This window comes from Vanacampus margaritifer, chromosome 9 (genome assembly GCF_051991255.1).
Source record: "Vanacampus margaritifer isolate UIUO_Vmar chromosome 9, RoL_Vmar_1.0, whole genome shotgun sequence".
NCBI lineage: Eukaryota > Metazoa > Chordata > Actinopteri > Syngnathiformes > Syngnathidae > Vanacampus > Vanacampus margaritifer.
The window spans coordinates 2,955,626-2,970,596 of record NC_135440.1 but is presented as its reverse complement, the minus strand read 5'-3'; the positions used below and the strand labels follow the sequence as shown (position 1 = coordinate 2,970,596).

General features: G+C 40.1%; 1 protein-coding gene across 2 annotated transcripts in view; it reads left to right on the top strand.

Moving 5' to 3' along the window:
- The window catches only part of LOC144057714 (CUB and sushi domain-containing protein 3-like), a 566,138-nt gene that overhangs the window by 384,445 nt on the left and 166,722 nt on the right, over positions 1 to 14,971 (top strand). For both annotated transcript variants that reach the window (XM_077575584.1, XM_077575583.1), the window contains exon 47: positions 14,124 to 14,312. In XM_077575584.1, coding sequence (XP_077431710.1) covers positions 14,124 to 14,312 — 189 coding nt within the window. The remainder of the gene's footprint in view (positions 1 to 14,123; positions 14,313 to 14,971) is intronic.

Below are 14,971 nucleotides of genomic sequence, written 5' to 3'. Positions count from 1 at the left end.
CCCAGTCCTGCTTGTATATGAAGCGAATGCAAAGGTTTCTTTATGAGTAAAAAACAAAAAAAATCCATACTAACAGCTGTCCCAGTGAGCCATATAATTTGTGCTTTTTGACTGCCAACAACATAGCTTCATGAATGAGTCAGGTATCAGACTAGCTAGCTAGCATTGCTAAGCAATGCCGAGTGAGTGATTACGCTAATTGTAATGGTTAGACCAAAGCACCGGATAAACGATAGATCAAGGGTTGCTTTTAGATAAATATAAGATATAACTAAAAGAGAAAAGGGGAAAAAAGAAGCAATATTCACCTTGATGCTGGCGGCGCCTGTTGAATGAGCCAGGAAGAGTCACACCCCATTCCTAGCTGACCAATGAACGTTGTCGCAGCGGCTTCCAAGCTGACCAATGAAAAGGCTTCTATCATCGATTGAGTGGAGGACGCCGCTCACACACAAGAAAAAAAAAAAAAAGATTTGCAACCAAAAAACAGATCCGCAACCAAAAAACATAATTGCAACCAAAAGTCACGAGTTGCAAACAAAACCTAAAAAAACTTGCTTGCAAACGTTAAAAAAAAAAAAATACAAATACAAAAATTTGAAATCCCTTTTTTGTTTGATTGAAATTTATTTGAGGTTGCAAATACCCTTTTTGATATAATTTTTGGGGATTGCAAATCCCTTTTTTATTTGATTAGGGAAAAAAAGACACAAATTTCTCTCCATACATTACCGCCACATTATGCAGTGCATGCATGTGACAGTAATTAAACTGTACATTAGACGACTGAACACAAATACCCCCCAAAAGAAGTAAGGTAAGAAATTGGACATAAAAACACAAAATGTGGATGCATAATTATGCACTATGACTGTGTCTCTTATGTCAATTAGTTTTTATTTATTTTTTAACCACTGAAACCTTAGCATAAAAAACGTCACAGGAATGTAAATGTCGTGATTTGCCAGAGTGTTTTTCCCACTTTATTTACATAGCGCTGTAGTTGTAATTAATTGCAATTATTATTTATTGTTTTGATCAAGTCATGTTCAATAAAATATACATGATTAATGTAACTACATTGGATTCAATTATAAATCTTTATATCATCTATTTTTTTACTAATGCTCCAAGTAAGAGAAAGACGTTTCTACTATTTGCAACATTGGTACTTATTGACAAGGCGTGGCAGATTTAGGTCTCAGGCTCAGAGATAGGAGTTTGCCGCCAAGGCAGATATTTATTAAACATAAAACTCCTCGTTTAGAGGGAAAAACAAAGGCTATAAAATCTTAAACTAAAGGCGCTCCAAAAGGTAGGAGGTCTAATCTACAAACAAAACAAAATCACTCCTAAACTAAAACTATACTGTGGCTATACAAAGTTACAAACAAAAATTCACACAGAAGACAGGACAACAAGGCTGAGGACTACAACTGTGACGAAAACACTTTGGCACAAGACAGGGGAGACGCAGACCATTTAACAGACCACAATCAGGAACACCACATGAGGAAGGGCAAGTGACCTGAAACAAAAGGAGAGTCAGAAATTTCAAGATAAAACAGGAAATGACAAGACAGTAAAAGCCCAGAGGGGACAACCTCACTGTGGTGTGACAGTAACCCCCCCCCACCCCCAACGTCCCAGGCTGATCCCTATAGAAGTCCCAACCTCACTGCGGTGTGATCCCCTCATTGGAAGCGTCCACTTCCACAACAAATTGCCGCTGTGGATCTGGCATTATGAGGATTGGTGCTGTGACAAAGCGTTGTTTGAGAGCTTGGAACGCGGCTTCCGCCTCCGGGGACCAGCTGTACCTCACCAGAGGAGAGGTGAGGGCATTCAGAGGCGCAGCTATTATGAAGCAGTTGTAAAAGTTAGCAAATCCAAGGAATTGCTGAACCTTCTTGCGGCCAACAGCTGTGGGCCACTCCCTCACGGCGCTACTTTTAGCCTGATCCATCTGTACATTCCCAGGGGCTATGACAAAGCCCAGGAAGGAGATGGTTTTGGCTGAAAAATACTTTTCTCTGCCTTGACATAAAGTTTGTTCTTGAGCAGTCATTGAAGAACCTTGATTTGATGCGTGGCTAGGTCTGACGAGTATATAAGTATGTAGTCTAAATAAACATACACAAATTGGTCCAGAAAGTCTGTCAACACATCATTAATCATGGCCTGGAAAACAGCAGGAGCATTAGTGAGACCGAAGAGCATGACTGGGTACTCGTAATGGCCACTAGGTGTGTTAAACCCCGTTTTCCATTCATTCCCCTCCCTGATCCTTTTTTTTTTTGAAAGAGAGCTCAGTATTGTTCATTTGGTAATTTTACCGATTCAACATGTCCTCATCATTGCTCTCTCGCTCCTGTTGGTGATTACGAAGGATGAATTAGTCCAGCCTTCAGGGCCGCCTTCTCTGGTCCTGAAACAGAATATAGGCGGCCCTTGGGAATGGTGGAACCTGGAATCAGCTCTATGGCACAATCATAGGCACGATGCGGTGGGACCGACATGGCTTTGGTCTTGTTGAATACCCCCAGGAGGTGATGATAGCAAGGAGGCACGATGATCAGATCTCGGTATTCAGAGTCTGTGAGGGAATTAACAGAAATATGATTAACAGTTGTAATGTCTGCTTCCTGAATTGGCGAACTAACCCAATGGCTCACACAATTCTTTCCCCATCCCAGAACTTCACCAGTCAACCAGTTCACAAGGGGGTTGTGTTCACGCAACCATGGGTGACCCAGGACCAGAGTCTGTGAGGGAGACTAAATTAGGTGCTCCTTATTTTTGCCAACATGGAGCTCGATGGGTTCTGTGATGTGTGTAATGGTGAATAAGTCACTACCATTTAGTGCCCTAGCCTTAATGGGCTTAATCAGCAGCTCAGTCTTGGCACTAAAATGTCTCACAAGCCTCCAGTCTATCAGGCTCTCATCTACCCCAGAGTCTATCAGGGCATGGAGGTCTGAGGAAGTGGTGCGGTGAATGATTTTGGGGCTATCAGGGCATGGAGGTCTGAGGAAGTGGTGCGGTGAATGATTTTCACTGGTGTGAGTTTTCGTGGGACCGACTCTGAAGTCGTAACTTGACTCAGCGCTTTGGTCCTTTTGGCTGGGAAGGCGGACACAAGGTGATCTTGGTTCCCGCAGTAAAAGCACCGACCTTCCAGCTGTCAGGGCTGTCTCTCCTCCTGCGATAGCTGCGCTCTGCCCAGTTGCATGGGCTCCTCCTCTGGTCCCAAGGGAACATGTTGGCGCTGAACTGACGAGGAACGGAGAGGAGCTGACACACCTGATGCTTGGGAGAGCGGGGATCCCTCCATCGTCCTTGCCCTGTGACTGCGGCTCTGCGTAACCTCCTGTAGCCGATGATCCATCTGGATGGTAAGGGCGATGATGGAATCCAAGTCCGGAAGCAGATCAACTGGGACGAGCAGCTCTTGGATGGATGTCGTCAGGCCCTTGAGGAAAATGTCATATACAGTATCGCTGTGGAGTTCCAGCCACTCTCTGTCGCGAGAGTGCAGAAGCGGATGGCGTAGTCACTCACGGAGTCTTTCCCTTGTTTCAGGCTGCTTACCTGCAAAGCCGCAGAGTGGGGAATTGCGTGCCTACTCTGCCGTGGCCCAGGCTCTGGCTCTCCCAGTCAGGTGAGAAATCATGAAGGCCACCCGGGATCGATCCGTGGGAAAGGCCTGGGGAGAGTGCTCAAAATGAATGTCACAGTCAGTCAGAAATGCCTTGCATTGTCCTGGCTCCCCAGAGAATCGCTCAGGGGAGGCTAGCTTGATTCCCGACCCGGCATACGACACGGGCGGAACCGGTGTGGCTGCTTGGGTCTCTGGCACGGCAGGAGGGTTAGTGGTGCGACGCAGGTGGTTCAGAAGGTCCCGTACCCGTGCTGAGATCTGGCCCATTTGCGCTGCCATGGCTGTCTGAAATCTGTCTCTTGCTGGTAGAGACGGTCTTCTTGAGCTCGCAGCGCTGCAGTCATTTGCTCCCTCTCTGCTGGGTCCATACTGGCCAAAGTGTACTGACAAGGTGTGGCAGATTTAGGACTCAGGCGCAGAGATAGGAGTTTGCCACCAAGGCAGATATTTATCAAACATAAAACTCCTCGTTTAGAAGGAAAAACAAAGGCAATAAAATGTTAAACTAAAGGTAGTGATGTGCTTCTCGGGTCGAATCCCTGAAGCGTGTGCCGACTAATGTAGATGAGTGGTTCATGAACGGCGAGTCGATCCGCGTGTTGATGACGTACGTGGTGACGTTTGAAGCCCCGCGAAGCGGATGTACCACGTGACTGATTCAGGAAATGATTCGCTAGGTTTGAGTGTAGTTTGAAATAAAAGCGGCAAAGAAACGCTTCATCAGTACCATGTGAAAGAGTTTTTTCAAAAGCAGGTGAAATTCTCTGCAAAAAAAGAAACCGCCTGAGTTCAAAAACTTTGGAAAAAATATTGTTTTAGAATAAAAATGAATAAGCACTTTATTTTACCTCCTTATTTCACATTTTCACTTGTTGCATAAGCACAAACATAGACAAAGTAACACAGAACAATTCATGTTAAAACACTCTTCAAATATATATTTTTTGGTATTCAGAGCATGATTTACACCCCAGCATTTTATTGCATGCACCAAGCATGTTATACATTTTTCTGTCCACATGATGGCGTAGTCGAGGAAATGAATCATCTTGAAGCCCCGACGTGTGTGTGAAGTATTGCCTGCAGGGCTTGGCTGCTTTATGGGGCTTCATTTTGCCATCACTAACTAAAGGAAAGATGTCTAATCTACAAACAAAACAAAATCACTCCTAAACTAAAATTATACTGTGGCTATACAAAGTTACAAACAAAAGTTCACACAGAAGACAGGACAACAAGGATGAGGACTACGACTGTGACTGTGACTGTGACTGGCGAGAGTGACTCTGACGAAAACACTTTGGCACAAGACAGGGGAGATGCAGACCATTTAACACATGAGGGTAATGGGAAACAGGTGGACACAATCAGGAATCAGGGTTGACACTGACACCACATAAGGAAGGGCAAGTGACCTGAAACGAAAGGAGAGTCAGAATTTTCAAGATAAAACAGGAAATGACATACAGTAAAAGCCCAGACGAGACAACCTCACCGCGGTGTGACAATTCTGGGAATGTCTTCCAAATAAAAGTAAAATCGGTACTGCATGAAATCATTAACCAAATTGAAAATCAATGTGAATCGTACATCGAATCGAAAAAATTTAATCGGACCCTTCTGAATCGAATCAAATCGATTTTGCAAATCTGAGTCGACACCCAGCCCTTATAGATAGAGTCATCAACTTTCCCCGTGGTAGCTGATTTCACCCACATGCACGCACTAATATTGAGAATGACGATGACGCTGTTTGATTTAGCAGCGAACTCTACTATTATTATTGGAGAAGACTTTAACACAGTCTTAAATCCATTAATAGACCGCTCTAATAATACAACTTGTATAAGGCGATTACAATCTACTAAAGTAATAGGGGAATATGTGGATGATTTTGGCCTCGTCGACAGCTGGAGACTTAAAAACCCAAATAAGAAGGAATTTACCTTCTTTTCCGCTGTGCACAGGTCTTTTTTCAAGAATTGATTATTTTCTTACAAATAACTCTATTGCTGATAAAACTGATACAAAAATACATCCTATTATTATTAGCGACCATGCACCAGTCTCCCTTTCCCTACAAGTTGATTATACCTTTAAACCACCACCGACATGGCGTTTTAACGTCTCACTGCTAAACGACGCAGAGTTTGATAAAATTATAAGAAAAGAGTGGGCAGACTTTTGGGAAATAAATGATTCTCCAGACCTATCCCCATCTCTTCTCTGGGAAGCTGGGAAAGCAGTAATTAGAGGTAAAATTATATCATATTCATCTTATAAAAAGAAACAGGAGCAAAAATTTGAAAAAGACTTGGAAGATAAAATTAAACAACTGACGGATGAGTACGCAATAAACCCAAATAACCAAATATGGACTGACTTACAAAATACAAAAATACAGTTAGACGATATGCTAACTAAAAAGACAGAATTTATAATACAACAATTCAGATACAACAACTTTGAATATAATAACAAATCAGGTAAATTTCTTGCAAACCAACTTCAACGCAATCGGGAAAAATCTCTTATAACGGCTATTAAAGGGACAGCTGGTGAATGCACACAATCACCAGAAGAAATTAATCAATTTTTTTATAACTATTATCGCAACCTATACTCAAAAACTAACAAGCCTAGCCCTGAGCATATTGAGGCATTCCTCAGTAGCTTAAATATACCTCAGTTAACTACTGAATATAAAGACATGTTAGATGTGCCACTTACTATAAACGAGTTGTACAGTGCTCTAGATAGTATGCCTAATGGCAAAGCACCGGGCCCGGATGGTTATCCGGCTATATTTTTTAAGCACTTCTGGTTAATGCTTGCTCCACTATTCTTAAGAGTAGTAACAGAAATCAAAACTAATGGTTACATACCCCCACACATGAATACAGCAGCAATTAAACTTTTATTAAAGCCAGAAAAAGACCCCACCCTTCCATCAAGTTATCGTCCGATTTTACTAATTAACACTGATATTAAAATTATCACTATGGCTTTCACATCTAGACTAGAAACAGTAATCTCGACAATCATTCATAGCGACCAAACAGGTTTTATTAAAGATCGTCACTCTACTAATAATATTAGGAGACTCTTTAACCTTATTAGCATGTCACAGCGGCATGATAAAAAGGCAGTTATTATATCATTGGATGCAGAAAAAGCTTTCGACAAAGTTAACTGGTCCTTCCTCTTTGCTGTTTTAAATAAATTTGGCTTTGGGAAATCATTTATCCACTGGGTATCAGTATTATATGATTCTCCTAAAGCTACAGTTACTACTAATGGGATTATATCTCAGAGCTTTACTTTACAGAGAGGCACAAGACAGGGATGCCCACTGTCCCCTTTATTATTTGCAATATTTATTGAGCCACTTGCATTAGCCATACGCCAGGAAAGAAGGAGTCAAGGAATTCACTCTGGGGTAACAGAACATAAAATTTATCTATATGCCGATGATATCTTACTTTATCTAGAAAAGCCGGCTACTTCATTAGGGGAAGTATTTAATTTAATAACTAAATTCTCACAGTTATCAGATTATTCTATTAACTGGACAAAATCAACACTTCTACCTATTACAGAAAATTCATGGAACCCTGCAAGCCAGGACCCACACTACTCATTTCCTATAGGTAATTTAAAATATTTAGGCATAAAAATCTCACCTAAATTAACTGATTTAATTCATTTAAACTTTTCTCCACTTCTGGATAACATTTATAGTGACTTGGAGCGCTGGAATAATCTTCCTATTTCTCTAATAGGACGAATAGCCACCATTAAAATGAAAGTTTTACCCCAAATAAACTATTTTTTCTCAATGATTCCATTTAAACCTACGGCTAAATGGTTCCAGTTGTTGTACTCAGCCGTTACAAAATTTTACTGGAATAAAAAAAAGCAAAGATTAGTCTATCTACTCTTCAGAAAAGTAAATCCAAAGGTGGTCTAGAGGCACCAAACTTTATGTACTACTATATAGCTAACCAGCTACAATATATCATTCTATGGGTACAACCCAACAGAGATACTAACTGTTGGCTGGAACTAGAACAGAAGGTTTGTAATAACCTCAGACTTCTAGATTTACTCTTTATTACAACATCGATTAAGCAACATAATTGTTTTAAAAACCCAATGATTTCCGCCACCCTGACTGCCTGGTGGAAGGCACTAGAAATTACAAAAGCCCAAGTGGAGCCCTGTGGGCTTTCTCCCCTATGGCATAACCCCGACTTTCAACTTAACAACCAACCGTTTTATTTAGGTGTGTGGGAGCAGAAAGGAATTACACATCTCCACCATCTCTTCTCAGATAATATGTTTATATCATGTACATCCTTGCTCCAAAAATACAAAATAAAAAACGGAAATTTTTTACATTATCTACAAGTTAAAAATATGATAAAGAAAAAAATTCCAACACTTCGGGGTACACTCCAACCGCCTGTTTTAGCTAAAGATATTAACAAGCTTTCTCCGACAACAACAAAAAAACTTTCAAAAATATATAAGTTACTTTCATATACTGATAAAATGTCTTTACCCATCTCGAAATGGGAGACAGACTTGTCTATAGCACCGGAATCTGACTTTTGGATTCAAGTTTGTGAAAACGCATTTAAAATGACAAAACACACAAATTTACAACTTATCCAATATAAAATTATTCACAGAACATACATTACTCAATATATGAAGAAGAAACTGGGACTCTCAGACATTTGTCTCTAATGTTTACAAAACACTACAGACACTTATGTTCATGCTTTATGGTTATGTACTCCGGTTATGTATTTCTGGACTAAAGTCTTAGAAAAACTTTCCGCTATTTTGGACTGTAGGATACCTTTATCTCCAAACTTGTGTTTGCTAGGTGACCTAACAACAACTGACTTACCACATAAACAATTTCAATCTACACTTGTAGCCCTTACTATCGCAAAAAAAACAATTCTTGTTAACTGGAAAAATAAACAAACTCTGAATATCGACCAATGGTCTAACCTCCTCATAAATCACATTTTAATGGAAAAAATATCTGCCTCAAATAAAAACCAAATATCAAAATTTATAGAAACATGCTCTATGAATATAGAATTGTTTAACCTAATTCTGGTTACTTAATTCTGCCTGTTAGCAAGAGCCACCACATCGTGATAACTTACATTGATGTTTCTGCATTTGGCAATTTATTATTATATTATATTATTAGTATGGGATTTTTTTTAATAGGTTTTAGGTGGACTAATGATTACACACACACTCGCACGCACACACACACGCACATACACATACTCACCCACATACAAAAAAAAAATATATATATATATGTACATATATATAAATATATAAAAAAAAAAAAAAAAAGGAGAGCAATGATGACATGTCAAATCGAATGAACAATACTGAGCTCTCAAGGAAAAAATAAAAAATAAATAAAAAATGAGAATGACGATGCGTGACATCAACTGCAAAATTAACTTTTATCCCAGTCACAAGTTTAGCCGTGTATATATTGTGTATGATGTTTAAATAGTGAATTGGTGGGCGGAAGAATTGTTTGGAAGGTGTAACTCACATTGTGGCTGTAGGCTAGCGTCTAGCAAGAAGCTGCAGCACATAGCATGCCGCTGGACTCTCAGCCGAGTACGTTCCAAACAGTGAATACCGGTCGCCATTACCTCCTCTCGTCTGTGAAGCTTTTTCACTGCCCACGTGTGGAGGACATGACTAGTGAAAGAGGAATAAAAAATATTTGTCCTCTTTGCGTGTTCCAAAACTTGAAGACAGATTTAATGTAAGAAAAAACACCTTTGCAAAAATGATTTTAATCTAACAGAGATCTCTGGACATCGTGACAGTCTCCAAACATCACATAACAGGTGGAATTTCAGAGTGCCGAATGTGCCTCTTCCGCGTGTAAAATGGCTTCTTATAGTTAAAACCGACCGCCTCTCTTTCATTTGTAGACAAAACATACTCTCTGGGTACTTTTCCATGAGCGATGGCGAAAACAGAGTCAGGGGTGCGTGTTCGAAGCAGATTCTGTTCTCAAGGACCAAATGTGTTTTCCCACAGAGAAGGAACTTCTAGACCAAATAATATGTCCCAGCTTAAGGTCAAATTATACTGAGTTCAACACTACTTACTTTACACGTCTATAAAACCTTTCAACATGGTTAATATAAAGAATTAAGATGTTAATAATGTATAACAATGGTTAATATATGAAAATAAAGAATTTAAATGTTAATAATATCTAACACTAGCCAGCCGACATGTACAGCTCCAGTCAAATTTTTTTAAGTTTCTCCCCATTCATCATTCGTCAGAAAAACGGGGATCCATCAGCGATGGACCGACTGAGTCACTCCCGACTGACTGCCCACCTCTTGTGCACTTTACATCTGCAAGATCTCCCCTTGCAGATGATGTAGTCGGCCGGCATGTGACGTGGGCAATTGAAGACCACCATGCACCTCGGAGCGCGTGACCCCACTTTCTGCCCCCTCAAACCCCCTAAATTATGATGCGTGGTCAGGAGGGTACTATTAAATTATTTTTACTCTGATAACCATAATTTGTTCAATTAATTGTTTCCTACAGTGATTTAGAGAGAGTGTTATATTTATTAATGAAACGCGATGAATCAATCTGCCTGTGCCTTGTTTAAATCCACAAAAATCCACCTGTGTCAACCATTTAGATGTGCTTTTTGGTAGTCAGAAATCAAGTGTACTTTTTCTCTCAAAATTGCTAGATGAGCCAGGAGAGTGGCAGTCGCGTCCGCCGGAACGCCCAGAGAGGTGCAATGGGGCCTCAAAGGCAGTAGACTAGACTTGCCCTGGGCTGGCACCGAAATGAAGATGCAACCGTTTTTACGCTGAGCAACCGGGTGCCTGTGAACGAAAACAGGGCCTCATGACTTTATTGAGCCATTCTTGACATTTATTTTATGCATGATGTGTACTTTAAACCGCAATGTTAAACTAAACTGAACTAAAAGCTCATCTTTTATAAAATTATAGTATAGAGTCGAGTAAGGAGTAAAACTAAGTGATAAATTTGTTAACTCTATACTTTGTGTGGCTGCAATCCACAGCTCTACCTTCTCAAGGGTTGTTGTATGTCAAAACAACAACATGGTCAAAATGCCAGGCTCTTGTTCTCATGTGCTCTTCTTTCAGTCTGTGGGTGGACAGTACAAAAGTCACCCTCTTGTCAAACTATGTAAGACATATGGTAGTTTGTTCATGACCATGGAAAGTGAACAAAATAGACATTCTATAATATTGCACGAAGTTATGATGAAAAATATGCATATTTGATGCTGACAAAAAGTTGCAATACATGTATACTATATTGTATATGGCCGATAAAGGCAGGACAGTATACCATTTATATTGAGATCTAGATCCACTTCTCACCTGCCTTGGGCCTTATACTACAATCATGAAACCTATTTTAGAGTTTTTTTGTTGCTTGACATTTTCATGGATCACCTCATTACTGTGATCAAGAATTCATTACTTTTTCTTTTATTGGATATGTTCTGTCCCCGTGCCACCTTTTACACGAAACTAATTGCTCTCGTTGGGACATGTAAAATTTAACTTAATATGAGTTGACCTGCTATTCACATCCACATGGCTGCTGTAGCCAGGTTCTGGGGCCATTTCCTGTCATCAGCTTGCTGATAAGGCAGGAACAAATAATTATCCTGTGTTGTGCCTTAGTTTTTTGTTAGGACTTCTATTAATTTACATTTTATGCTTAGAGGTTTGTACTAAAAAGTCCATCTATAGCTAGCATACTTTAACACATCTGGCTTTGAGGATATTTCCCCAGGCGTGATTGCATTAGCTTTGCTGAAGAATAGTGAAGCAATTGAGTTGACTGTCTTGTTTTCTCGGTAAACCATCTGGTACAATGTGGTTAGATCCAAGCCATGCCATGTTGGCTTGTTGCTCCTATCTCCACGTTTCTATTGATTTGAATGTGCAAGTCGGACAATCTCATGAAGAACCATTTCCACTACTCAGACTTAGTAAACTTTATCACCAACATTGTGTCATAAACATCATCAATATACAATATGGCCTTTCTATTTTTTTTTTATATCTATACTGCCTGTATTGAATGAAAGAAAAAAAATATTAAATGTAAGCGCCTTAGGGGCTTCAACCTATCATACAAACAATAATGTCTGCTTTATTCGTGTCCACATCCCTTTTCTGAATATTTAATAATTATTAGACAGCAGTTAATTACACCAGCTGACATTTGGTGAGAGGTGGGATACACCCTGGAATGGTCACCAGTCAATTGCTGGGCATGATTGCTGGATTTACACTACAGGGTTCAAATGACAAAATCCCCAATTCCTCCCAAGTGGCACAATTTGGATGTGTTGGATGTGTGTGCCAGTGTGCAAAGAAAAGAAGAGGGGAAAAAACATAGAAGCGGATACCTTATTGCACCTTTTCTGAAAATGGATAAAAATCAGACACATATCGGAAATCTGCAAGTGCAGTGTAAACACTGACAGATAACATACACAATACAATACAAATTAAATTCTCATAAAATTGCAGTCCTTTAATAGGTCATTTTTCCACATTCCATGTATTTTTTGAATAAGTATTTTTAAAATTGAATAACACATCTGTGTATATTTCATTGATGATGATCATGAACTGTTCACTTTTAAATATTACACAATTCATTTTACAAAAGAAACCATATGATCTCTTCATGTGCACAAAGTAAAAATATCTACAGGTACCTTGAACTTATTTTGTTTTCATCTTTCATGTAGCATTTTGTGTTACCTCAGAGTAAACAACTGCCCTGTTACAGACAGAGAAAAACAACAACAACATGCAGTCAGTTTACAGGTACATTCATGAAAAAAAATGGGAAATATTTTGCGAGATTACAATTTCCATGCTGAGAGAGCGACGACGTTTTTGTTCACCTCTGACTTATCTTGAGACCTGTATGATTTAGCCTTGATAGTTGTGAAGTTCGCTCTTCTGCATATTTTAATATTATGAATATATCCTTCAACTGCATACTGTAGACCAGGGGTGCTCAATGCGTCGATCGCGGTCGATTGGTCGAAGGTAGTATTGGTAGATCGCATGACAGTACCACCTTAAAACAAAAGAAAAAGAAAAGAAAAAGGGGCGACATCCCATCATTGATCCCGTCACTTGATTGTGCATCTGAATTATTCTGACATGCGCACAGGCAGCAACGCAGGAAGCATCGCCGTGGCACAGGCCGTTATTTTTTCTTAAGCGAGGCAAGAGGCGCCCACTCGTCATCGGCAAAGTCATAAAAATACAGTATAAACAATAAATATAATAATGTTTTACAGCAAGGCTGAACTATATTTACAATTTAAAAGGTACTTGTGGATAGATTTGTAATGATTGTGGTTGAAAAAAAATTGTGAGTGCACACCACTCGCCTGGTCATGTGTTCCTCTTCACTTGAATGGGATGCTCGCGCTGAAGTTAAATGAATGAGGCTGAGCTCTCCATTCAGAAATAGCTTCACTAGCCGGTCGTGAAATCAAGATCGCAACATTTCATCCATGGTGGTCCATATGAAATTGTAAATATGGTTCAATGTTGGTGCGACTTCCGTGCGGTTGTGGTAGCGTGCTGTGCGGTGCTAATTTTAATTTAATTTACGGTCGGGAAGCCCGCCCCCCCAAAAAAAAATAAATAAATAAAAAGGTAGATCGCAGGGGGTTGGCTGCTTGAAAAGTAGATCTTTTAGATTTTTATTTAGAAAACAATTAGCTATATATAATCGTTGTGTCCATGCACTGGAGACTACACGTGTTTCCATCAGACCAATAGTCAGAAACTGGACTGTTATTATTTCTGATATGACCATTCACAGGGAATAAAGGAAATGGAGTATCACAAAATAGTTGTCCACATTTCGTTAGCTAATTCAACCATTATAGTATGTTTTTTTCTCTCTTTCGACATGTATTATCAGCATTATTTTTTAGTTTATTTTGGAAATGTCACACGAGCGAAGGGAATAGTGGTTGGTACCCCAAATATTTTAATCCTCCCAACCCCGTCGGCATATTTTTATTGTGGCATTTCGGCGATCGTCACTGAAGGGGCATGTTGAAGGGGTCCACTGTGTCCACAACCCCTCAGCCCGCCCCACAAAATTTCCTGGTCAGTGACAAACATGTATTTACAGACATGCTGAAGGCACATTCAAATGAAATTTAACGGCATCATCTTGTGAAAATTCCCATCCCCTCCCTATCGACAAATAATTTAGCAAAAATAAATAATTAGTCTTTCACACAGCCATCCTTTTACTTCATCTTCTCTCCTATTTACCTCTTCTCTCAATCAATCCTGCTCTAACACTGCCTTATTGTTGTTGTGGTTGTTTGTTTCAGTTCAATGTCCTGCTCATGAGGTCCGTTTTGACTCAACGGGAGTCATCCTGAGCCCAGGCTATCCTGAAAACTACCCCAACCTTCAGATGTGCTCCTGGCTGATAAATGTTGAGAAGGGTTACAACATTTCGCTGCACTTTGAACTCTTCCAGACAGAAAAGGAGTTTGATATATTGGAAATATTTGATGGTGGGTTTGCTCAATGTACAGTGCCACCTGCACAATGAACATGGTCCGTTCTTTGGCCTGGATTTCAGTTTCAGCACTTGCAAGAGTTCAATTAATATGCTCCTCAGGGCAAAGTCTCTTGCTGAGTCTAAAGCCCCAAAAACAAAAATATGTTTAAGGCAAGTTTTTCAAAATAGACAGAGAGGGGGCTTGCCTAATTTTTAGTGGGAGGCAGGTCCGGACTGATACGGCGGGAGCACCGGGATTTTTCCCGGTTGGCCGCCAGGGGGCACAAGTTATTTTCAAAAACTGAAATTAAGACCAGGCCAGACCCAGAGTGACTAACTTGGAGTTGCCTGCATTTTCCCGCTTAGTCGGCCTGAATTATGAACCTTTTGTCCGCTATTTTGTGCAAAATCTATCATACGTATTTTTGAAGCAAGCGTCACACTCTCTCTAGCTCTCTCTCTCTCCGGGGCGGCCGTGAGCTCTTTGTGCCGCTCCCCCACCCTAGCCAGGCTGCTGGCTGACACAGCCAAACAAATTAAACAATGTACTCTCAAAAGTAAAGAAAGTCAGATAGCAGAAAAGACTGAGAAAAGGCAATATTAAAGAAAAGGTGTGGAACTGACGCGCCAAATGCGCCCAAACTACTAATGTATAGCCCTGAAGTTGTTATG